This window comes from Malania oleifera, chromosome 13, assembly GCF_029873635.1.
Source record: "Malania oleifera isolate guangnan ecotype guangnan chromosome 13, ASM2987363v1, whole genome shotgun sequence".
NCBI lineage: Eukaryota > Viridiplantae > Streptophyta > Magnoliopsida > Santalales > Ximeniaceae > Malania > Malania oleifera.
In genome coordinates, this window is record NC_080429.1 from 7,653,247 (window position 1) to 7,679,250 (window position 26,004).

A 26,004-nucleotide genomic window follows, 5' to 3' on the forward strand; every position below is an offset into this window, starting at 1 on the left:
TTTTTCATAACTAAACGCCCTTACTTTTTCATTGCTGTTTTTGTTGTTTTCAGGAAAAAACCATTTTTATAAAATCACAATGACAGTTACATTGATTTCCACAAATGCATTACTAGGTTATTCCCTATAAACTAACACAGTATACTCTATTCGCTGTAAAAGGGGAAAATAAACGACTTGAAAGTTTGAGTGGTGAAACAATCTACTCTTTTGGAGTGCATTTTTTTCTGCAATAGGTCCATGGATGAGCAACAAGGTTAGGATTGCTGAAAGCAGGACACTTCTAATTGGGATATAGTCTGCTCCGCAGCCATCCACCAGCTCTCATCATCTTCCTCTGTTTTCCCCTGTTTCTAACAATTAAAAGGAAAGTTTTACAACACTGACTGCATATTTGTTGTATGGAAATTACTATTTTTTTGAAAGAAAAAAAAAAATTTGTTTCATTGACCTTTTTGAAGTTTCTTTGAAGCATATAAATTCCATTTGAAAGTAAGAGCAAAAAGAAAGGATAAAAGAAAATTGAAATTTAACAAAAAGACAAGAACCTTCCTCAAAATTTCAAAATCTCAAAGACCTTCCCAGTGATCTCAAAATTTTCACAATCCTCTCTTGAGGTTTGTTGAAAAAAACATAGACCCCTCTTGTATTTGATAAAAAAATAATTTAAAGAAAGAAAAAATAATTGTTCCAAAAGTCAAATGTTAGGAGAAGTTTGTTGTATTTTTGAAATGTCAATAAGGATTTATGGTATTTTTGAAACTTTAGGAGACCTTTTTTTATTATCAAAACTTAGGTGGGGTCAATGCCTTTTGCCCTAAAAGAAAAGAACTTTCAAAATCCTAACCAAGCAACAAATACAATGAAAGTAAGCTAATTCCTTGTTTAAGAAAAGCATTCGATTTGCTATCTAGAGTCCTTTTTGTCAAGCATTGGAAGGCTTCCAGAAATTGTTTTGTTCACCTTTTTGAAGTTTCTTTGAAGCACATAGATTCCAATTTGAAAGTAAGAGCAGAATAGATTATAGCAGTTAAAAAGAAAATTGAAATTTAGCAAATATACCTAAAGACTCGCAGTGATTTTCAAGAAAAAAAAAACAGACCTCCTCTTGTATTTGATGAAAAAGATAACTTTTTATTTTTTTTAAAAAGTTGTTCCAAAAGTCAAATATTGGGGGCAGTTTATTGTATTTTTAAAATATCAGTGAAGGCTTATGAGATTTTTGAAACTTTAGAAGAAATCTTTATTTTTTTTCTATCAAAGCTTAGGAGGGATCAATGAGGGGTCAATGCCTTTTGCCCTAAAAGAAAAGCACTTTCAAAATCCTAACCAAACGGCAAATAGAATGAAAGTAAGCTAATTCCTTGTTTAAGAGAAGCAATTGATTTGCTACTAGGGTCCTCTTTGTCAAGTATCAGAAGGCTTCCAGAAATTTTTATACCCAGTTGAAAAAGATAAAAGCGGGAATTCTTTTGCCAGAAATTACAACTTAATCTAGTGTTCTGAATAAAATTAACTTTGGAAGTTAAAATGAAATTAAAAAATGGAGAAACCACCACCATAAGATGGTAATATAATAGATTATGCATAACGCCGGCATAATATATGAAATGCTGTAAAATTTCTACGATTCCTTTTCGATTTCATTTAGATTTATATGCATTTCAAGAAGTTGATGTTTGATGCAATATGCACCATGACAGGTCCCAACTCCCTAGTTCAAAACTAGAAGATGACGACAAGAGGTAATTATATGCAGAAACAATAGAATAAAGACAAGAGTAAAGTGTATAGATTTACCATATTTCCGAGCTCTAGATTGCTTCTTGTATTTTCAACATTATCTGCAACTCTTATGGCTTCCAGCCACCATGGGTCTTTCTTACAGCTGTCCGTTATGCTTACATCATTGTAAAATGGATCATGCTTCTGATCATTTTCAGCAAATGACCAATCAAAGTTATAATTGAGCGAGTCTCCATACTGCTCCATCTGTGCTGAGTTAACCATAACTGCAGTATCAGTGAGGGCATCCACTGGAACGGGACGCAGTGGAGATCGATAACCTGGTTACACCCATCATGAGTAAAAGTCATTGCTAATGCATCAGAAGGGGTTCTGAAATTAGTAATTTTATTGAAAAAAGGACAACTTTTCCAAACCTCTGCAATCAGGATCATAACATTTCTGATAATATGCAGCCCTTTTTAGATCAACAATGTACATCACTGAGCCAAGATGAAATCTTATATCAGCCTGTTTTCACATAAAATAAAGCACCAAGATGGAAAAGAAGTTGGGGGAGTGCCGAGCAAAATTACAAAAATCTCTGTTGATTGCCAAGAAAGAAAACAATCATGCAATATAAAATGCCTTTTCAAATCCTCAGATCCAGAACATAATTCTGAAGCACTAAAACAGGAGATAAAGAGATTAATAAGTACTTTCAAAACTTTCATGGGCAATAGTATAATTAATTAATTCATGTCTAAACAAGCATATAAAACAGTGCTCTGATTTGGTCATTCATCACCCAGATAGAAGTAGATCATTCTATGGTACATCATGGTATCTGATCAAACCACTGTACCAAAATTAGTTATTCCCAGCTGTGTGCGCGCGCGCGCTTTTGTGTGCGTTAAGTAAATCCTATTGAAGAGTGCACTATTTTAAAATATTCCACAACTAATGTTGATGGAATTATCTGTAGATTCATTTTTAACTGATCATTAAAATTTGAATGATATCAACTAGTCCATTTTAAATCCCTTCACAAGCTGGACAAATTATGTGCATCTAAAATATATAAATATATATATATATATATATATATATATATATAAAGATAAGAAAAAGAAATAAAAGAATGCAGTTTTTACAACCCAAACAAATTTCTTACACAATGATCAAATATAATATTACGAGGTACTATCTGATCACAACCAAATAACACAAGCATGTCAAATGTGTTAAACTGACCAGTCAAACACAATGCCAAGCACTAATAACCCATGCAAATTCAATTGTCAAATGAAAAAAATACATCAGATTATTTAATTTATCTAAATAGCTATCAACTCATACATAAAAATTGCAGGGAGAGAAGCAACATTCCTCTCAGGCAGAAAGAAGAGTGAAAGGGAAAAGCAAATTTGTTATAGCTGAATAAAGAAGATAAGTCATCAAGAAAAAAAATAAAAGAGATTACCATGATTGCTTTTATGCTGTCTGCCAATCCGCTCACAAAATCGATTTCTTAACATGCTGTAGACCATCAATCCATATTCTGAGAACCAATACCAGCTGCGAATTTTCCCTAAAATTGCAGCAGATCATAAACAAGGTGATAAAACAAAACATAAGGCAAAGAATTTTTATTTTACACCTGGACAATGTTGTACAGAACTACTGGCACGAACAGAAAAGACATCTTTTGTACATATGCATAAGAAATGAAATCATTTCTTCATAATATTGAGAAAAGATTGAATAGTGAAGACAAATTCTCTCACAACCCTATTTCTCTTGCGAAGCTGAAACATAACAATAGACAACTTCATAACACATGTTTTTATAGCTGCTTGAATCACAGAATCAGGTTCCCCACAATTTATATAACTATGCTCCATAACATATTAGAACTACAATTCAGTTAGATGAGACTAAGATTTCTAAAGAAATTAGTTGATCATAAGCAAACCTCTGATATCTTGATTTTGTTTACTAGCAGTCTCTGAAGTGTCATACTATAGCTCAAATTATAAGATTAGTAATGTTAAAGGTACCACTTAAGAAAAGCTTAAGCTAATAGGTTTTGGGCTGACAAATGTATATCAACCCTTAACATTTCCCTGTGCATGCAGCTGGATTGCATGTGGAGAGACAAACAATGATGAACACCACTGCCGCAAATACAGTTGTTGGCACCAATAATCATGCCCTCAGAGATGGTGGGCCGCGGGCCACCACCTGCAACCAAGGAAAAAAGAAGCCTGTGAAACCCCAGTGACCTCCGAGGCCATCTCTAATTCTTAAGTTAGTGATAGTAAATGAGGAAATATGATCAATTTAGCTTACAAAACAGCCTCAGCAGAAGTTATATACCAATATTCTCTGTGATTTATTTGAGGACCTAATTTTATGGCCTTGTGGTGTGGCCTCCCAATGTATATTGCATGATTATGGCTTGTCTTTCAGCATATGTTGTATGGCGCGTGTCTTGGTATATGTTCTACGGCCCTATGGCATGTCTTATATCTTGTCTCTTTTCCCACATAGCCTACACTGGCTTCCATTTATGGGCTTTCCCAATGGAATGCTTTGGTACTATGGAGGTCATACCTCCATAATGTCACCTATTTATGAGGAGGTTACTCCCATAATCTACCCTAGTAATTGGTGAGTTAAGGGATGGCCCATTTGGGGTCCCTCAATTGTCAGTCTTGTCTTATCATATGCATCCCCACCCTCACCCCCCCTCCCAAAAAAAATAAAAATAATTGTGGAAGAATATCTTTCAATTTTAGGAGTTAATGAGTTTATTTCCTCCTACTTCCCTTGGAGCTGAGGTGCTCCCACCTTTCCTTTCTTCTTTTTTTCTTCTTCTGTTGTTGTTGAGCCTCCTCAGGCCAAGGAGCTGAGGTGCTCCTCTCTCTCTCTCTCTCTCTCATTGTGCTTGAGGTGCTTCTTAACTCCCTTCCGTTTAATTTGAAGGGGATAAAAAGTAAAAACTAACAATTGGTCAGGGGCACCAAAGGGAATCCCTAAGCTCACAAATTATTAGGGGAGTAACCTCTCCATAAATAGGTGACATTATGGAGGTGTAACTTCCTACCAAAGGTCACTATTAAATTTCATGAGAAAGTCTGTAAAATGGAAGCTACTATAGGGTATGTGGAGGACAAGAGGCAAGTTATAAAAGACGCCATGGCGCCATACAACATATACCAAGACACACCATAGAGCCATAAAACATAAATCAGAAAAGACATGCCATAAGGCCATACTATATACATTGGGAGGCCATGCCACAATGCCATACAATATAGACCCTCCAATAGGTAATATAAAAGACACCATAGGGCCATAGAACAGATACAAAATACATGCCATAGGGCAATAAAACATAAATCAGGAGACGTGCCATAAGGGCCATAGGACATTCATTGGGAGGCCATGCCACAATGCCATAGAATATAGGCGCTCTAATATCAATATTTAACCTCTACCAAGGCAATTAATATAAGCTAAACTGATCATATTCCCTCATTGACCGTCACTGACTTAAGCATCAGAGATGGCCCTGAAGGCTACTGGGATCTCCCAATCTCCTTTTTCCCTTGGTTTCCGGTGATCACAACATGATTTTTTGTGTCAGCAACTGTAATTTTTAACAATCACACAATAAAAGTGGCCTTGAGAATAGAATCAAAGACTAACTGTCAACCATGGCTATGATACCATGCTGTAAACTTAGGCAATTTTATCAGTTAACTAATTATCAATACAACCAGGATTAGGAGAGAAATAGTAAAAGAGAGAGATGAAGAGATAGAGCCAGCAAGAGGAGATTAGAATTCCCAGACCAGCCATACTCCTAAATACATACTCCTAGCCCCTGAACAAACAAAAGAATATAACCCTAGACTGAAAAAAAGCATATACTACTCCAAATAAAAAATGGAAGAACATAATCACAATAATAATTGATAACAGAAGAATAAAAAGAACAAGTCGTGCTTGCTTCAAATGTTAAAATACAAAACTGGACATGGAAGTGGACAAACCTGATACATTTCCAATGGAGGCAATAGATTCTACAAATATATCCAAAGATGGGAATGGTGATTTTCCCATGAAATATGTCCTAGAAATATCACTTGTACGGGGATTCAATGCGAATTCTGGAGGAGCAACTGAATGTTTTCCAAAATTATGGTTTATCTGCATTGAGAAAACACTCCACTGTTGAATTTATAAATATTGATATATTTATAAACACCAAAGGGGCATAAACCATGAATACAAGATGGATATAGTAACAGAGAAGAGGGGGTAACAAAGGAATCAGAAATCAAGATCTGACATTCAGAAAAATTATGGTTCATCTGCATTGAGAAAAAAACTGTGACTGTAGATTTTATAAGTAATAATATATTAAAAAACACCAAAAGGGCACAACCTCTGTATACCAGATGGATATTAAATCACACAACCAAAAGTAAAAGAGAAGGAAAAAAAAGAAAAAGAAACAGACATCAAGATCTAAGATTCAAAATATCTGAAAATCCAAAAAGGATCCTAAATCCTTAAAATATATCTTCACACTTAAACAAGAGGCATAAAGGCATTTGGATCCAACTGCCAACAAAACCATCTGAACAGTGTAGTGAAAAATATATCAAGACTTTATGTGGAAGCTAAGAACTGAAACAAAAGCTTATTCGTTTTCCAGAAGTACCTCTGTATCAAATTGCAAGGTCTTCACACAATCCAGATCCACCTTGCATACTAGAAGTTTCTCACAATCATCATCCATGTTGCAGATCAAAGATTCCATAAACATGTCTTCCTCACACTGTAATGTATCAAAACATAACAGCTATCTTGGTAAATGTGATACCATGACATTTCCCTAACAAAGGCACGAAGCGTCAAAACAGTGAAACATGCTATCACCCTTCCTAGTTGAAAATGATAATTGAGTTGACAAACCTCTCCCCCCCCCCCCCCCCCCCCTAAAAAAAAAAATACACCAAAGAAAAAAGCTCCAAACAATAAATTTTGTAGCTAATTAGAAAGTTATAACACTAGCAGGAGATAACTGAGAAAACATATTCCTTCATTGATATTCTGCAGTCTCTTGGATGCATCAATAACATGTGCATTTGGGCCTAAACTAAATAGGCTACAAAATATAGATAAGCAAGTTATACCTTTGGACAAAGTGCAACAAGACTTTGTTGGGTCCATTTTACAGCCCCAAAGATAACATATGACAAGCTGGACGACTACGGGTGCATGCATAGTAATGCAGAATAAATATAAACCACTACAGTTTAGAGTATCTAAGCAGCTCCGTGGTAATCTAAAAAAAGGCAAAAAAGTGGAAGATGAAAATTATTATTTTTAAATTGAAATATGAGTCTTAAGTTGTGAAATCATTCTTCAGCAAAACTGGAACATACCGTGTTCTTACATTTAAATCGCCCAGTAGGAAGAAGTACAGAATTCTTCCCCGCCTTTGATGATAGAGCTAAGCGAAAGCAACGGTTTCGAGAATAGACAGCAGAGTCCACAAACAGATGGCATGGAAATTCAGCAGTGGTTGACTCTTTAGAAACAAACAATTTTTCAAATCTTCCATCCCTCTCCTTTGCACTTAAAATCCGCGAGCATATCTGGTAACGAGTCATCAAATAATGATAACTATTGGTACTTGCACAGATAAGAATGGAAAAAAGGAGGCAAAAAAAGATTATTGAAACTGAGGTGGAGTCATTGTCTTGCCAGCAACGAAAAAGGGACCATAGATTGTGCAGAGTGTGCATTTTAAATAGTATAAATGTATAAGTTTAATCCCTAGCAAGGTCTAAATTTAGGATCCAACATCAAATTGCAGGAAGGGTTAGCAGAATCAGATCATAGGATTGGATTGTAAGATTCTACTGAGTACTAACTATATAAATATAAATATACATTTTAAAGTTATTTTTCATATATTCCTAGAAAAAATGTCTGCTAAGTGTTCAAGGGTAGGAAAAATAACAGGTAGCTCAGAAGGTATGACCCTTAGGTAAAGTACATAACAAAGAGACTGAGTGTTCAAATTGTTGCACTCTTAGGTCAATCAATCCAGCTTACAGCCAAAAAAAGGGATGTTTGATTATTATTATAAATAAATAAATAAATAAATTCAACACAAATCAGTTGACAAACAACCATGCAACATGAACATTTAAAATATAAAACAAATTAGCCAAAAAAAAAAACACAACTCGAACTATCCTGCCAGCTCATTAACATTAGTGCCAATATCCAAGACCCTATTTACTTCTTTAGCAGCACTGAGATCACCCCATCATTAAAATCATTATTACTCTCATGAGTCTCATCAAATGCATTAGTGGATTAAAAATATGCTTACCTCCTCAACCTATATATTGATGTTGACGTTTGAATCACCTAATGAACAATAATTTAAAAAAAGATCTCTGAGTTCATAGTTTTGTTAGTATTAGATAAACCAAATTTTAGGTCCTGAGTTGTCTGATCCTTGTAGAAGCTATGCAGGAAAAAGACCTAGCCGGCAATACAAGTAATTTAGTAAAATTTTAAAAAATATATTGTATCAGAGGGTCTTCAATCCTACCATAATCCTACTAGGATCCTACTGATTTTTTCAACTGATCCTACTATGATTTTACTCCAATCCTATCAATTTTAAATTCTATAGGATCTAGATTGTATTGGTAAAGTATGACCCTATGATTGCTTTGGTAAAGCATGAACCTACAATGATTTTATCAACTATCATATGTAGCAGAATATTTTTCAAAAAAAACCAAGTCTAATTATGAAACTAAGATGATAGTCTTAATTTCCATCTTCATTTTGAAATTAAAAGATGAATCTACAGTAATATAATTGAGAATCGAACAATTTCCTTGCCTCACAAAGACATACCTCACCAACAAATGCACCAGCATGTGAATTGTCCTTAAAGGCAGTCTTTGGTATTCGAATGATTAGATGACGAGAAAATTTTTCTGCAAAAAAAAGACTAACTAATTTCAGAACTATGCTGTATGCTAATCATTAAATATAAATTTAATATTGTAAAGCCTTTGGATTCGAAGAAAACTAGCTATAGGCACACAAGATGTGCATGCGGGAAGAGACAAGTTCACTATTTTTTGGAAGAGAAAACCAAGTGGAAAATCCCTTTCATTCTAGAATAGAAGAGGGACATGCATAAATGCGGGAAGAGACGCTATTTAAGCATGGAAAGAGAGATAGAGAGAGAGAGAGCTCAGTCAGTTTTAACTTGCATTGCTTTTACTTTGAATTATTTCCATGCCCTTCTCTTTTTCATTAAAAGTAGAGATGATGCTCTAAGCCTGCAAGTGTTCCCCAATAAATTAACTCTCCCGAACCCTACCCTGCACCCCCACCGGGGTCCCCCCAAAAAAAAAAAAGCCCCCCGAAAAAACAAAACAAAACAAGTAGAACAGGATGATAGAAGGCGCACGCGAGGCAATTTTAGGCCTGATCATCCAGCCAATTGGTTCATGAATGGATTTTGGGTAATACAGCATAGCACAAACTTCAAGGCTATTATTGTCCAAGATGAAGATTGGACTAGACATTTTCCAGCACCTCTTAGCCTGGAATTTGCTTAAAGTTCTGAGCACAGAATATGTAAAATAATTGTCTAAAGTTTCAGAAGCCTATGTTTTAAAAAAACAACGCCAGTGAGCATAAAGTTGATGACCATAGAATAACAAGACCATGACAGACATTACATAACAGGTCATGAAACCCTGTGAATAATAGTTATCAAAATACCGATCTGGATCATACAATCCTATGATCCTGACTTGCCAAATCAATCCGGATCGTCAGAATCAAGTAGGATCCAGGTAGGATCATAGGATCTTAATAGGATTGTAGGATTGCAATCCTGCTTGTGCAACAGAATATGGAATTTTTCTTTTTAAGTTTTTAAAGAAAAAGGCGCAATTTACATTTTTATTGGCCCAAAGTCCAAACACTTTACTTTTGCAACAGACACAAAATTTGGCCCAATTGGCCCAAATGCATCAAAATTAGGGCAAAATAATGAGCATCTCCGGGGATTTGTTCATTCCAAGTCAAGAAAGCAGCTGAGCATCTCATGAAAGCTCTCTTCCTTTGAAACAGAAAGCACTCCAAGAGCTTAGGGTTCTTGATAGGCAGACCCCAAGTTATCCTGCAAGTTGATCCTGCAGATTCCCCAATGATCCTATGTAGGATTCCAATTCTAACAAACTTGGCACAAATTCATTTTTTGCATTAGCAAACTTGTCAACAGCATATAGATTCATATGTTTTGATCCCATAACCCTACATACTAATGCTTTAAATGATTTGCAGTAAATTTTAATGAATCTAAATATAACATACATTACAAGTATTGGATGTTATCTTGGTTTCTTTAGTTTCTATTGATGAGAAGAAGCATGCATTTGCTACATTTCACTATTTTATTGAATATAAGTGAAATTTAAACTTGAAATCATAAATATAATGAAACATTAAATACAAAACGTCTATATTTCAAGCAAGTACAAAATGCATAGCAATAGAACATGTTTTATCTCTAGATAAGGTGTAAGAAGAATATAACAACAACCAAGCCTCAGGTCCCACTAAGTGGGGTTGGCTAGACAATCTAGGTAGATTGGAGAGTTGTCAAATCCTTATTATATTTTTTTTTCTTTTTATAAGTAAAGTAAACTTTTTTGAAGAGCATCAAGGGGATGCCAGCCCATGATACAATAAATCACGCACCCTGAAGGGTGTCACACAAATCAAAGATTACATCATACTCACTAATAACAGTCCTACTGTGCCAGCTATTGACTGCAGTAAACCAGTGTTCTTTGCTGTTTTGGATTGTTGAGGTTGAATTTTTGAACACTCACTATTCCCCTATTTCCAAACACACTAGAATTGGAAGGGGAATGAGGGACAGCCTTTCTCTTCTCTTTTGTTGCCCGAATCCTTTTCCAGGCCCAGAGCTCCCCTCCCACAGAGTTAGCGATAACCCACCTTTGTCCAATCAGAATCAGAGCCATATTCCAGAGATTCCTTGTCCAAGCACAATGAAGGAGGATGTGCTCAACGGATACTGCATCATCCATGCAAAGGGGACATCTGTTGGCTATTGACAGACCACTTCTTTGCAAATTATCCATCGTCAAAATATTACCATGGGTAGCCTCCCATGCAAGGAAGGCAACTTTTGTGGGGGCTGCTGTCTTCCAAATCTGAGTCCAAGGGAAATTAATGTTGTTTGACTCCAAAGGGAAGAGCTTCCTGCAGAAGGATCTAACAGTGAAGGCCCCCTTCTCATCTAAGGCCCAAATAGAAAGATCAGTGCTATTATGGTGATGGAGCTGTAAAGAAAGTTCTAGAAGTCTGTGAGCTGGTTGAGTTCCCAATCTTCCATGCCCCTGATCTGAGTTTTGAAGGTGTTAAATTACACAGGCATCTCTATCACATGCCAAGTTATAGATGGCTAGAAATAAGGCACTGGGAGCTTCTTGATCACACCACGAGTCATGCCAAAAATAAATGTTGTCTCCCCTCCCCACTTGAAACCTGATACAAGAAGCAAAATCATTTCAGCCTTTCTTGATGAAATTTCAGAACCCCACTGATGTAGGACGAGAAGCAGCTATTTGGATGGATCATTTCGACCCAATTATGAGGCCTATGTCAAAGATTAGGGTGAATGGTTTGTTGGGTCCAAAACCCAAATGTGCGTAGTTATTTAGTTGTTTAAGAATATGTGTGTAGTTGCTTGTATTAGGATTATTTATGTTGGGGGCTTTTTTGGAGTAATTGTGTATTCTAGGGTTATGTTTGTAATGTAATATAGTTTTAGGGGCATGTGTGTAATTTCATATGTTTAGAGGCTTTCATATAAATAGTGAATGAAAACCATGTTGTAGGCAGTTAATGATGAATGTGAATTGAATTAAACGTGAATTTTCCCCTTGTATCTCCTCTCTCCTCCCTTCCCCTCCCTTCCTCTTTTCTAATTTCTCCATGGCTGCAGAACCTTGATGCTGCACCTGCATCACCTACACTTTTGTTTGCCTGGGAGATCCAATCTTTATAATATCAAGCACATATTTTACAGCAATGATTCCCCATCAAAGGTGGTCTTTCTCAATCATGAATCTCCATAACCATTTCCCTAACAGGGCTTTATGGAAAATGTGGAGGGACTTCAACCCCAAGCCTCCTAAATGAAAGGGTTGTTTCACCACGCCCCATTTGACGAGGTGGAATTTGAAGCCTCAAAGCTCCCCAAAAGAATCCTCCTTTGAATTCCTTTGTCTCTTGGCAATTGAAGTTGCTAAGGGAAGGATAGACATCAAGTAAACACACAGATTTGTCAAGGTGCTTTTGATGCGAGTGAGCCTGCCACCTTTTGATAAGAAATTCCTTTTCCATCCAGCCAACCTTTTTTCAAAATTTTCAATGATGGTATCCCACACTCCTTTATCTTTGAATTTGTCGCCAAGATGTAGCCCAAGGTAGTTAATAAGGAAAGTACCCATTTTGCAGCCAAAAGACCAGCAAGGAGAGGGCCATCTACATTTTCTCCAACCAGAATGATTTCATTTTTTCCAAGGTTAACTTCGCCTCAGACCCTGCCAAAATACATCTCAAATTCAGAATGTGAAGAAGGTCATTCTCAAAAAAAAAAATGATAGTGCCATCAGCAAACAGGAGATGCACGAGGCCCAACACCTCCATCACCATGATGAACAAAAAGAGGCATAGAGGGTCCCCTTGTCTCAGACCTCTGGAGGAGCAGAAGAAATCAGTGGGGCGCTCGTTGATTAACACCAAGAAACTTGGTTTGTTGCTGCAATGAGCGATCTAACTACACCACCGCTCCCCGAGACCCATTTTCTTGAATGTCGAGAAGGAATTTCCAGTTGGCGTGATCGAAAGCTTTCTCCATGTCAAGTTTGCACACCACCCCATTTTTATTTTCCCTCCGGTAAGTATCCACTACCTCATTAGCTATTAGGGCTGCATCCATGATTTGTCTTCCTGCCACAAAGGCATGTTGATATTGCCCAATGACTTCTAGAATGGCATTTTTAAGCCTTGTAACAAGTACTATAGCAAGGATCTTATAGATACTTCCCACCAAGCTAATTGGATGAAAGTCCTTAATGTTAGTTGCCCAGGTTTCTTACAGACACTTCACACCAATGAGCAGCAGCTACGCATTTTTTGCTCTTGTTTAACATATTGACATTCAATATTTTATTTTTTGGGTAACAAAAATTCCATTACAGACTAAAAGATACAAAAGATGGGATTCTATATTTATATTTCTTTATATCTAGTATTTCTTAGTTTCAAACTTCACTTATAATCAATAAAGTAGTGAAAAGTAGCAAATGCATGCTTCTTTTTGCCAATAGCTACTAAAGCAACCAAGATGACATCCAATACTTGTAGCATATGTAAAATTTAAACTGTTTAAAATTTACTAAAAAAATCATTTAATGCATTAGTATATAGGATTCTAGGATGAAAACATGTGAATTTATATATTTTTAACAAGCCTAGTAATGCAAAAAATGAATTTAGGAAAGCAGTGTCCATTACTTGTTACGTAATGTCCGTGATGGCCACAATCACAGACAGGCTAAAACCATGCATAGACAGGCTGCTGGAGACTACGGAGATGAGAGGAGAAAAGAAGAGAGGGTGAGAATTGGGATGAAAAGGAAAGGCTGGAGCAGACCTTTTATAGGCTGCCTGCAGGGGTAACCCCCAGCCCCTAGTTAGTGACGGAAAACAAAGAAGACCATTCAAACACATCCATAACTGAAAAATGGCTGTTGCAAAACAAACTCTTTTTAAAAAAACTGCAAATTAATTCTGAAGTAATAACACTAAAAACTGCTGCCACAAACTTGAACTTTAACTCTTTAAGCTTGAATAATTGCCCAGAATTTTAAAAAATAAATAATAATAATAATAATAATAACAATAATAATAATAGCAACCAATATAAAAGGGTTGTCTTCCATGTGTATGAGGCAAGGTGGAGCAGGGCACACGTGTGTGATATGGGTTATGGAGAAACCTGTTCTCTAGATCAGACCTAGAAGATACCCCTTCTAGCTTACATATGTACAAAAACTAAAAAGTGGATTCGACAAGTGTAAGGGAGTCAATTTGAAAGACCAAAATATACTAGCAATCCCCCACATGGTTCAAATTGAGAATCACAAAAGAAAGGAAAGCAAAGAAAATAATTATTAGGTAACCAGGAAAATTCACGCAATGGGTGAGAATGCCTTTTAATTTGAATTGTATGAGAAAATGTGCTATTTTAAATTCATGAACCAACTTAGTGTAACTAAATAAACACACTACTCACATGACATTTCTAAACACAAAACTCACGCAGGTTGGTACGAATATGTCAATGAAAATCTAGGTGTGGTGCATACGCCCTATTTGTACCAACCCACAGGAGCTTTGTGGTTGGAAATGTCTTGTGAGTAGTGTGTTTATTAAAGTTACACTAAAAGAAGTTGGTTCAAGAATTTAATAGTCACCAAGTTCTTGTAACTCATAGCACAATTCTCTAAGTGCAATTCAAACCGGAAATAATTGTCACCCGTTGCATGACTCAAATATTTATTTTCTTTGCTTTCCTTCTCTAGTGATTCTCATTTTGAACCATGTGGGGGATTGTTGGCATATTGTGGTGTTTCAAATTGACTCCCTTACACTCAAATAAAACTTATGAGTTAGATGATGAAACTATACGAAAGGGTAACTAAAGAGAGAATAAAATTAGAAATGAGATTCTCAGAGAATCGATTTAGCTTGATGCCTCAGAGATCATTAACAGAAGCTATTTATCTTTTAAGAATATTAATAGAAAAATCTAGGAAAAAGAAGAGGGACTTGCATATAGTTTTCATTGACCTAGAGAAAGCCTATGATAAACTAGGGAAGTTCAATGTGGGTTTTAGAAAAGGAGGGACTAGGGAATATGCAGCAGGTATACTGGTGTCATTAAGGACATGTATGAATAACAACTTGCATTAGCCTGCAGTAGGAGAGTCTAGAGAATTTCTAATCACAATAGGTGTACATCAAGGTTCTACTTTGAACCCTTATCATTTTTGTTTAGTGATTAATGAAGTTACTAGGAATATCCAAAACGAAATTCCATGATGTATGCTATTTGCAGATGATATTGTTTTGATTGATGAAAGTAGGAGTGGAGTAGAATCTAAGTTAAAACTATGAGTAGTTTTAGAGTCTAGAAGCTTTAGGAATAGCAGAAATAAGAGAAAATATATGAAAATTTTCAACCATGTAATGAGGAATGTTAGAGATAAGAATAAAGTTGTTGGTAAAGAAATTAATAACACTAGTAGATTTAAATACCTTAGATCTATTATGCAAGTAGAAGGATAAATTGAAGAGGATGTAATACATAGAGTTAAAGCAAGTTAGGTAAAATAGAGGAGTGTTGTGGGAATGTTGTATGATCATAGAATATCCTTAAAATTAAAAGTTATATAGGAGAGCAATAAGGACATCCATGCTTTGTGGATCAGAATGTTATGCAACTAAGAAACAACATATCCAAAATGTAAAATTTATTGGAATGCGAATGCTAAGGTGCATGAGTGGTATAACATTAAAGGATAAATTAAAGAACAATCATATCCACAATAAGCTAGGCATAGCACCAATAGAAGATAAGGTAAGAGATGGGCAACTTAGATAGCTTGGACATTTGAAACACAATCCAAATAATGCACTAGTGAGAACTGAGAAGTGAGCTAGTTATTGTTACTAGTGTTTGAACGGATAGGGGTGAATCTAAAATAAAATAACATGGAATGAGAGAGTGAGGAAGGATTTAATAGCTCTTAAGCTAGCTGAGGAAAACGCCCTCAATCATGTGAATTGGCAGGAAAAGGATTTTTGTAGCCAACCTCCCCCCCCCCCCCCCCCCCCCCCCCCTCTCCCAGCAGGACTTAAGGCTTGTTGTTGTTGTTGTTGTTGTTGTACACTTGTCCCACATTGGAAACGAGATAAACCATTCATCCACTTTTGATACATGCACAAACTAGATGGGGTATCTTCTAGATTTGATCTAAAGCATGGATTTTTACCTAACACATATCGTGTGCACCACACCCTACCTCGCACACACAGGTCAAGACCACGATTCTATACTAATCATCATTATTTTTTGAGAGAAAAAAAAAAAATGGGACAGTTTTTCAATCTTAAATTTCATGTTTATGGCAGCAGTTCTTAGTGTAATTATTTCAGAATTAATTTTCAGTTTTTTATTCAATTTTATTTTGCAACAGCCATTTTTCCTTTATGGCTGCAATTGAATGGTCTTGAACCTTTACTAGGGGCTGGGGACTATCCCTCCAAGCAACCTAGAAAAGGCTTGCTCCAGCACTCTCCATTTCATCCCAACTCTCATCCTCTCTTCTTCTCTTCTTCTCTTTATCTTCCTATGCTCCAGAAGTCTGTCTGCACATTGTTTTAACAGGTTGCCTCTGATTTCTTGATACCTTGTCCACGAGTTGCCACTGCTCTGGACATCAGATTGTCTATTATTTTATTTCTCTCCATCTCCATCTGGTAACCAAATATTATAGCTCTTATAGCTCATGTTGGACAAGTGCAAGGGAGTCAATTTCTTGAAACACGGCAATATACCAACAAATACACAATGGGGCCAGTTTATAAGCGATTTAAGAACAAATTGTAAAATCAATCAAGCAGTGCAAGTTCCCAAGATATTAATTTTAAAATTGTAAATCCGTTCAAGAGTACAAAACATTGCACAAATGAAACAGGGGCATCTGACATTAACCTACAAAAAAACCATACCTTCAGTAGAAGAATCAAGCTCCAGTATCCATTCTCGATTTCCATAAATAGTGTATTTGTCAAGTAAGGCTTCTAAAATGACCGATATTAAGATATCAACCATTTCATCTCCATTTCTGTCTGCATTGGCCCTCTTATTGAACTCCAAATCAAAATAAAGATGGCATGGTAAGCCCTGAAAGAAAAACATGGTCAAACTGCAAATTTACAATAAAGAAATGTATTTGAGCACATCACACATATGAGCAGCATCTATTTTCTAATTGCCAAATGCAAAAGAGTTTACAAAATTTTTGTGACTTATTCAAAAATATGAATGTGAGAAGTGTGTTGGCTGGCACCACACTTCAACCTTCTTCTCTTTTCTAATTTTTGTGTTGCTCAAGTTGTAAATAATTTAATTTTAATGATAAATTGTTGGCCTAAGTCTACAAATAACTTGTTGGTCTAAGTCTTTTCATTTTTATGAGTTCAACTTATAAAATAATAGAACGTATTTAATTTATTGTATGCTTTATGAGCCTATCAATTAATAGCATATATCATATGACAAGCTCACGTATTTTGTTTCATTAATTTATCTATCACAGATATGACTAATGAAAAGTAAAGAAAATTTGTTTTTTGTCAATAGCAGCTTAAAACTGTGTAAAATTTATTATTGTTGCTAAACAATGTTGGCAGGCTGAACAAAAAAAAACCCAAAATAAGTTAAAAATATTTTTAAGAAGGGGCAAGGACCTAAAACATGAAAATATACAAAAATAGACAAGGTTGCCAATTCTTGAAAAAAATTCACCACTGTTACACCCTCTTTGTGCTACAACTGTTACTCTTAAGCTACAGTAGTAAACTACCCTCTACAGCAATTTAAAACCATGACTTTGGACCATGCTCATATTATTTTTAGTGATCATGTGAATGTTGAATATTCAGACACCACGCCTTGTTCTGGGCAGAGGTAATTGGTATACCATTGATGCAGGTTACAGACTTACAGTATAAATTTATCCCACTAAAATATATTTTGGATCCTGTTCTGTAGTATTAACGCCCAGCAACATCATATTGCCATCCCTCAGCCAAATGTTCAACATTTCAGTGATGGTGAAAACCAATGTTACAAGACACTCATGAGGCACGTCAGGGCGAGGTGACACAAAAATGCATGAAGGTGTTCTTTAAAAGGCAAAACTCCTGACTGAAAAATAACAAATTGGTCTCATATACAAAAATATTAGTTTCTTGCATGAAGTTATACTAAAGCGAACAATCATGAAATGGAGAACATATGGCTGAGGAAATGTACAAGTCGTAATTCAAATGCATAACACCAACTCCTTAGATATATTCCCACAAGCAGTGTACAAGCCTAGGCAGACATGTATGTTCATCCAAAGTGAAATGGCAGAGATAGTTAGTAGTTACCTCTTGAATCACTTCATAATGATGGCGAAATTTAGAATTCATTTTTTTGTACCTGAAATTAAATCATGGGATAAGGACCTCAACCGTTGGTTCTGGTAGGTACAAATTTTATCATGAAACAAAGCATAATAGACATAACCTTAGCCAGAAATCCCTATATGTTGAAACAAGGAATCTTCTTTGTCCATTCAAATGATCTTGATAGCTGAAAATACGAACATGAGAATGCTCTTTCGCAAATTTCATTGCTTCATCCTGCCTTGGAAATGTAGCCCACACTTCTTTCCTGAGAGAGAGAGAGAGCAGAAAATCCAGTTGTGTGGTAAGAAGAAATAGGAATAAAGAGATAAATTGAAGCTACTGCCTCAAAAGACGGCAAAAAATAATGAAGTTTAGAAGGACAAAGTAAATGTACTGGTACCTAAAATTTGATTTGTTTTGATTAGTGAGATCAACATGAATTTCACGTAACAACCGCAATAGACTGGAGGGTCTTTTTGGAGGCACGCCATGTGGTGACCCATAAAATATGACTGGAGAGATCTGCTTGTCACAGTTGAAGCTGTTTGCTTTAACCATTGTTGAACTGCACTGAAAAGGCAATTATACATGGTTCCATTAAGTTCTGCAGTAAACTAAAAGCATGGAATTGACAACCAACAAGTGACACAAACTAGACAATTATCATCCAAATTTCATGATTAACTCAAAGAAGCCAGACTTCATCTACATCAAGTACTAGCGCGTTATTTAAGAAAAGTGTTGTATGGAACAATCTGTGTGTGTGATCAAATAACAGGCATAAGCCTACTGCAGATAAGTACACATCAGAAGGCTAGGCTAATTGGCTGTTGATTTTTATTTTTATTTTTTTTGCTAGGTGAGGACTAATTGGTAGTAGTTGGCAACATAAAAAATGTGAACCTAAACCTGTAGCACCTATCAATCATATGCAACAAGAAATAAACTTGAAAACACAAAACAAGAGAAAAAGCCGAGTATATACTTTTTCCATGCCAAGCTGAACGAGTTTTGCACTTTGCCGTCTTTCTTCAGCTGATCCAGGGGATATAATGCCAGAATGAGCAGAGATCTCTGGTGTTGAACTTGCTTGCTTCAATCTGCGTTTGTTTGCTTTTCTCTCTCTTACAGCAGATTCTAAAACACAATCAAAAAATCAAAACAGAAGAACCAGAGAAGAGCATAACTATCAGGAAGCAATGGCCAATTCATATGCAATTTGTTGGCATTACAGTCCCAGCACTGCCTCCCTACCATAAAATAGTAGATAAATCAACAGCAAATAAATACTTGTTAAGAATACTTATTAATAAAGCAGCATCACGAGTGAACCAATTTAATAGATTGATGAGATACGGCAACTTGTGATCATTTTCCAACATTGATGAATTGAAACTTCATTAATTCAAAATTCTTGCTATTCAATTAAACCCATGTTGCAATGAGCAAGTTTTGGCAGCATATAACAATCTGTTTAAGACTAAGATTGGCAAGCAGATGTAGACAAAGAATCTTAAAAATTGAATATATTAAATTTGTGACTTATATTAATGCACAAGGAAAGCATGGTGAGGAAACAAACAAGGAAGCTGGTTGTCAGGGAGAACCATCAACCAAATCATCAACGGTTACATCGTCGGTTTAGCTTCTGTCTAAAACAGTCGCCAAAACCGTCGACGGTTACATCAGTTACATCGTTGGTTTAGCTTCTGTCTGAAACCGTCACCAAAACCATCAACAGTTACATCGTCGGTTTAGCTTCCGTCTGAAACTATCGACGACTTTCAATTTGTTAGTTAGTTATCTGTTATCAGTGTTAGTTCTGTTAGTTAGTTATTAGTTTTGTTCGTCAGTTATCAATTTATATGTATAAATAGAAGTCTGATTCATGTAAAAATGTATGCAAGAAATACAATACAAGTTTGTTGTTCATTTTTTCTCCAAGACTCTGTTTTCTCTACATTGTTTCTTGCAATACAACTCCTTTTATTCTGTCATGGTATCAATGCAAGGTACTCGATTTTTTATTGAAGATTTTTCCAATCCATATTTTCTTCATCATGAAGAAAGCCTTGGTTCGATCTTGGTTTCTCAGCCTTTGAATGGTGAGAACTACTATGCGTGGAGCAGATCAATGTTGATAGCTCTCAATGAAAAGAACAAGACGGGTTTTGTGGATGGAACATTTTCTCAACCTAAAAATCAATCTGACCCATTGTACATTCTATGGTTTCATTGCAACAACATGGTCCTTTCATGGATCTTGAATTCTATTACACGGGAAATTGCTGCTAGTGTTATCAGCACTTCGATTGTTGAAGAAGTTTGGAGGGATCTAAAGATTAGATTCACACAAGATAATGGTCCCAATTTATTTCAACTCAAGAAAGATCTTGCTTCATTAGTTCAAGATCAATCTTCTGTTAGCTCTTATTACACGAAGTTGAAAGCTGTATGGGATGAATTTTTTACTGTGAAACCAATTCCTAGTTGCTCTTGAAATCTGAGTTGTTCTTGTGGAGTTTTAAAAACAGTAATTGATCAACATCAGAAAGAATATGTTGTTCAATTTTTTATGGGTCTCAATGATTTGTTTACACATATTCGAGGATAAATTTTACTCATGGATCCAATGCCATCTATTTATAGAGTTTTATCTCTTACTTTACAAGAAGAAAAGCAAAGAAAGGTGGTGGGATCATCTTTGATGATTGAAACTGCTGCTTTATTCAGCAAGAATGTTCCTGGAACGATGGCAAAGAATTATCAAAAGCAACGTCCTAAGCCATACTGTACTCATTGGGGTCTCACTAGTCATACAGTTGATAGATGCTACAAGTTACATGGATATCCACCTGGATATCGTCAGAATCCAAGAACCAAAACATCTTCAGTGAATCAAGTTTCATTATCTTCCAATGACCCAGATTGTTCTTCCACAAAGTCCACTCCTCAATTTCCTTTCACCAAAGAACAGTGTCAACAACTTCTTTCTTTTCTACAACCCTCTTCACAAACACCTCAAGCTACAGTCATGAATGCTATGAGCAACTCATCTTCTGTTCCAAACTCTTTGAGTTTATCAAGTATGATTAATTTACCTGATTTTGTTTCTAAGCAATCAATTTTCTGGATAATTGATAGCGGTGCTACTAATCACATGGTCAGTTCTATTTTGCATCTCACTACAATTACCTCTGTTACAAACACATCAGTAAAATTGCCAAATGGAACATGTGTTCCTATCACACATGTTGGAACTGTAAAACTATTAGACTCATTAGTTCTTCATAATGTTCTATATGTTCCATCTTTCTCTTTTAACCTCATTTCAGTCAAAAGACTCACAAAAAATTCTTGTTGTTTTCTGTTTCTTTCTCATTTTTGTTTTATACAGGACCTACACTCATGGAAGACAATTGGAGTGGCTAAGCAAGTAGCTGGACTATATTTGTTGCAAGCACCTGTTATGAATTCTAGTGTTTTTTCTGCTGTAAATCTCACTTCTACTGTCAATCTTCCTTCTTTTGATCTTTGGCATTTTAGGCTAGGCCATCCTTCTTTCAATTAGATTCAAACACTACAGAAGTTGTTTCCTAATATACATACTCCTTTAGATTTCAATTGTAATATTTGTCCATTGGCAAAACATAAAAGATGGCTATTCAATAATAGTCATTCCATCAAAAATAAAATTTTTGATTTCGTACATTGTGACATCTGGGGTCGTTTCTCTGTTGAGTCAATCATTGGTTTTAGATATTTTCTTACAATTGTGGATGATCATTCACGTTGTACTTGGTTTTATCTAATGAAAAATAAATCTGACACTCGCTCTCTAGTTCAGTCATTTTTTAAGCTCATACAGACACAATTTGATATTCATATCAAAACTATAAGGACCGATAAAGAGGCTGAGTTTGATATGCCAGAATTCTACTCTTCTAAAGGAGTCTTACATCAACAAACATGTGTTGCTACACCTCAAAAAAATGGTGTAGTTGAGTGTAAACACCAACATCTATTAATGTGGCAAGATCTCTTAGATTCCATGCCAATTTAACTCTTGTTTTCTGGAGTAAATGTGTTCTCACAGCAGCTTACTTAATCAATATAACACCTTCTCCTCTTCTATCTGATAAAACACCATATGAGATGTTATTCTCAAAGCCACCAAATTATTCTCATCTTAGAGTATTTGGTTGTCTCTGTTTTGCATCTACTTTATCCCATAATCGTTCTAAATTTGCACAAAGAGCTCATCTATGTGTTTTTCTTGGATATCCATATGGTACCAAGGGATACAAACTCTATGATTTAGAAACCAATGTCATTTTCTTATCCAGAGATGTCATTTTTCAAGAATCTATATTTCCATTCAAAACCGGTCATGATCTTTCCACTCCGTCACTAGTCATACCAGTTCCTCAAACCGATGATCTCATTCCTATTAATATAATATATTCACATCTCCTATAACTCAGACTACTTAAAATATTCTTTCAGATCTTGTTGATACTATTTTCAACTCCATAAATGAACAAGTAAATATTTCAGTCCCAACTACTTCTCAGCAAAAACCTGATTTTGCTACTTCACAGCCTAAGATTAGAAAATCCACTAGAATTCACAAAAATCCATCATATCGTGCAAATTACCATTGCAACTTAGCTAATATTGCAGATGCCACTTCATCATCTGATTCTTTAGGTAAAGGTCTCCTTTCAGGTACTCAATATCCAATTTCTAATTTTCTATCATATTCTAATCTTTCTTGTCCTCATAAAGCATTCACACTTTCTATTTCTTCTAAAAAAGAACCAACATCTTTCAGACAAACCATTCAACACACTCAATGGTGTAATGCCATGGCTGATGAAATTAAAGCCTTGGAAGATAATAAAACTTGAACTATAACTCACTTACCTTCCAACAAGCAAGTTGTTGGATGTAAATGGGTTTATAAGATTAAATATAACTCAAATGGTTATGTGGAAAGATACAAGGCCCAATTAGTTGCTAAAGGCTATATACAGCAGGAAGGATTGGAATACTTGGAAACATTTTCACCAGTTGCCAAGTTAGTCACTGTACGAGTTCTGTTAGCCATAGCTGCATCCAAGAATTGGTATTTGTATCAACTGGATGTCAATAATGCATTTTTGCATGGAGACTTGGAAGAGGAGGTGTATATGTCTCTACCTCCTGGCTTTCATTGCAATTCGAAGAGATCATCTATTTAGGGGGAGTTTCTGCCTTCTGCTCAAGCTAATTCCACTAGCTCTTAGCTTGTGTGCAGACTGAATAAGTCTTTGTATGGCCTTAAGCAGGCATCAAGACAGTGGTTCTCAAAGTTTTCCTCTGCCTTGCTAGCCCATGGTTTTATCCAATCTTCAGCTGATCACACTTTGTTCACTCGACCAAAAAATAACCCGTTCATTGCATCGCTGGTTTATGTAGATGATATCATCATTATCAGTAATGAGGATGGTGTTGTAGCTGATTTAAAGAAGTATCTTCATTCTAAATTTAAGCTCAAAGGTATAGGATCTTTGAAATACTTTCTTGGTCTTGAGATTGCTCGTTCCACAAAAGGCATTGTAGTTTCACAAAGGAAGTATGCTCTCAAGATATTGTCTATTTCAGGGAATTTGGCATGCAAACCAGCCTCATTTCCTATGGACCAGAAGTTGAGATTATACAAAACAAAAGGAAAGCCTCTCTCAAATAAATTTTGTTACAAGAGATTAGTGGGCAGACTTCTCTCCTTAACAATTACAAGACCTGACTTACCATTTTCTATTCAAATATTAAGTCAGTTTGTTGCAAATCCCACTGAAGTTCATTTGGCAGCTACTCATCGTGTCCTGAGATACATTAAAAGCAACCGTAGTAAAGGGTTATTCTTCCCATCAGCAAATGACCTATAATTGAAGGCATTTTGTGATGCAGATTGGGCTGCATGCAGAGACACTAGAAAATTCATTACTGGTTTTTGTGTGTTTATTGGACAGTCCCCCATTTCATGGGAATCCAAGAAGCAAACTACAATGTCTAGGTCTACAGCAAAGGCCGAATACTGTGTCATGGCAACAACAACATGTGAAATTACTTGACTGCAACACTTGCTGAAAGATTTATTTGCACCACTGTGCAGACCAGTTGTGCTTTTCTGTGACAATGAGGGCAACCCAATTTTTCAAAAAACGTACAAAACATATTGACATTGATTGTCACATTTTCAGGGAAAAATTGTTGGTAGGCACTATGAAAACATTACACGTTTCTTTAGCTGGCTAGCTGCCAGATATTTTGACTAAGCCTCTTGACTACAATCTCTTCTCTAATATTCTTTCCAAGATGGGTATTATTAACATTTACACTCCATCTTGAGGGGGAGTTAAATTTGTGACTTATATTAATGCACAGTGAAAGCATGGAGAGGAAACAAACAAGGAAGCTGGACTTTAGGAAGAACCGTCGACGGTTACATCGTTGGTTTAGCTTCTATCTAAAACCGTCACCAAAATCGTCAACAATTACATCGGTTACTACATCGATTTAGCTTCTGTTTGAAACCGTCACCAAAAACATTAACGGTTACATCATCAGTTTAGCTTCTGTCTGAAGCCGTAGACAGTTTTGTCTGTAACTGTCAACGATTTTCAATCTGTTAGTTAGTTTCAGTGTTAGCTTTGTTAGTTAGTTATTAGTTTTGTTCATCAGTTATCAATTTATATGTATAAATAGAGGTCTGACTCATCTAAAAATGTATGCAAGAAATTCAATAAAAGTTTGTTGTTCATTTTTTCTCCAAGACTCTGTTTTCTCTACATTGTTTCTTGCAATACAATTTTTTTCCTTTCATTCTGTCATACATAAACTCATTTTTGTTTATTTAAAATCGACCGGAAGATTCCCCCTTGATTCTCACAAATTTTCATTCTTTTATAGCTGGTTAGCTACTTTCCTGGCGCTTATGAGCTAAATCCCGTGCAATTTTTTGCTCTGAAATCAAATAACGCAGACTCTTTGAGAAAGACAACCTCAGAACTACCACTTTTCCATTCTGCAACTACCAAATCTGCTCGGTTTGTAATGAAAATATTGCCAGGCGATGTATCCATATGCAATTTCACTTAATACTCTATAAGGTCAGAGAGAGAGAGAGAGAGAGAAAGAGAGTTACGACTTACGAGGAGGAGAGACGCCGCACTTGAAGCACTGGAACAATCGATCGACGTCGTCCATGGCGTCCGACAACATCTCCTAAGATTTACAGTGCACTAAACAGGGGAATACTGGCTCTTCTTCTTCGTCGCAAGCGGGAAATTTTCACTAGCCCTCATTTCACTGGAATCTTTGAATTTGGTAATGGAAACCGCTCAACAAAATTTTTTTGGAATTCAAGTAAGGCGGTGTTTGGTAGTGATTGATTTCCATTTCTAATATTTGTTAAATACTAATTTTATTCTAAATACCATTTCAACGCAGGAATGCTTCTTTCACCTATATTTTAATCCGGAGTGTATGATAATTTATATTAATATAATATAATATATATTACATAAATTTAAAATTAATATTAATATAATGATATCATTATTAATATTTAAAATATTATTATATATATTTTAATATAAATATTAAACCATTGTTATTAATATTTTTTATTATATATAATAATATTATAACATATACAAATCCATAGAATAGTAAAAAATGTTAAATATTATGATATATTTGTGATATGATTATTGACATATTATACTATTATTTTTAATTTTAAAAATAAAATAAAATAAAATATTTATTATTATCATCAAGTATAAATATATAATAATAAAATTTAATAATGATGTTGTATAGAAA

At 35.5% G+C, this 26,004-nt stretch overlaps 1 protein-coding gene across 3 annotated transcripts; it reads right to left on the reverse strand.

Annotated features, from left to right (window-relative positions):
• Positions 1 to 25,545, reverse strand: LOC131146009 (uncharacterized). 3 transcript variants are annotated; one of them, XM_058095258.1, is made up of 14 exons: positions 25,329 to 25,545; positions 19,118 to 19,269; positions 18,533 to 18,702; positions 18,251 to 18,397; positions 18,112 to 18,163; positions 16,684 to 16,858; positions 8,686 to 8,768; positions 7,188 to 7,400; positions 6,461 to 6,577; positions 5,787 to 5,943; positions 3,209 to 3,316; positions 2,163 to 2,228; positions 1,801 to 2,066; positions 1 to 347 (listed from the first exon to the last, which is right to left on the reverse strand). In XM_058095258.1, exons 1-14 carry the CDS (start codon positions 25,396 to 25,398, stop codon positions 258 to 260), a joined length of 1,866 nt encoding a protein of 621 aa, XP_057951241.1. In that variant the 5' UTR covers positions 25,399 to 25,545; the 3' UTR covers positions 1 to 257. The 3 variants fall into 3 exon arrangements, with proteins under 3 accessions (XP_057951241.1, XP_057951240.1, XP_057951242.1); XM_058095257.1 differs by having other exon boundaries at positions 1 to 353; XM_058095259.1 differs by lacking the exons at positions 1 to 347; positions 1,801 to 2,066 and having other exon boundaries at positions 2,160 to 2,256; positions 25,329 to 25,534.
• Between the last annotated feature and the right edge of the window lie 459 nt (positions 25,546 to 26,004).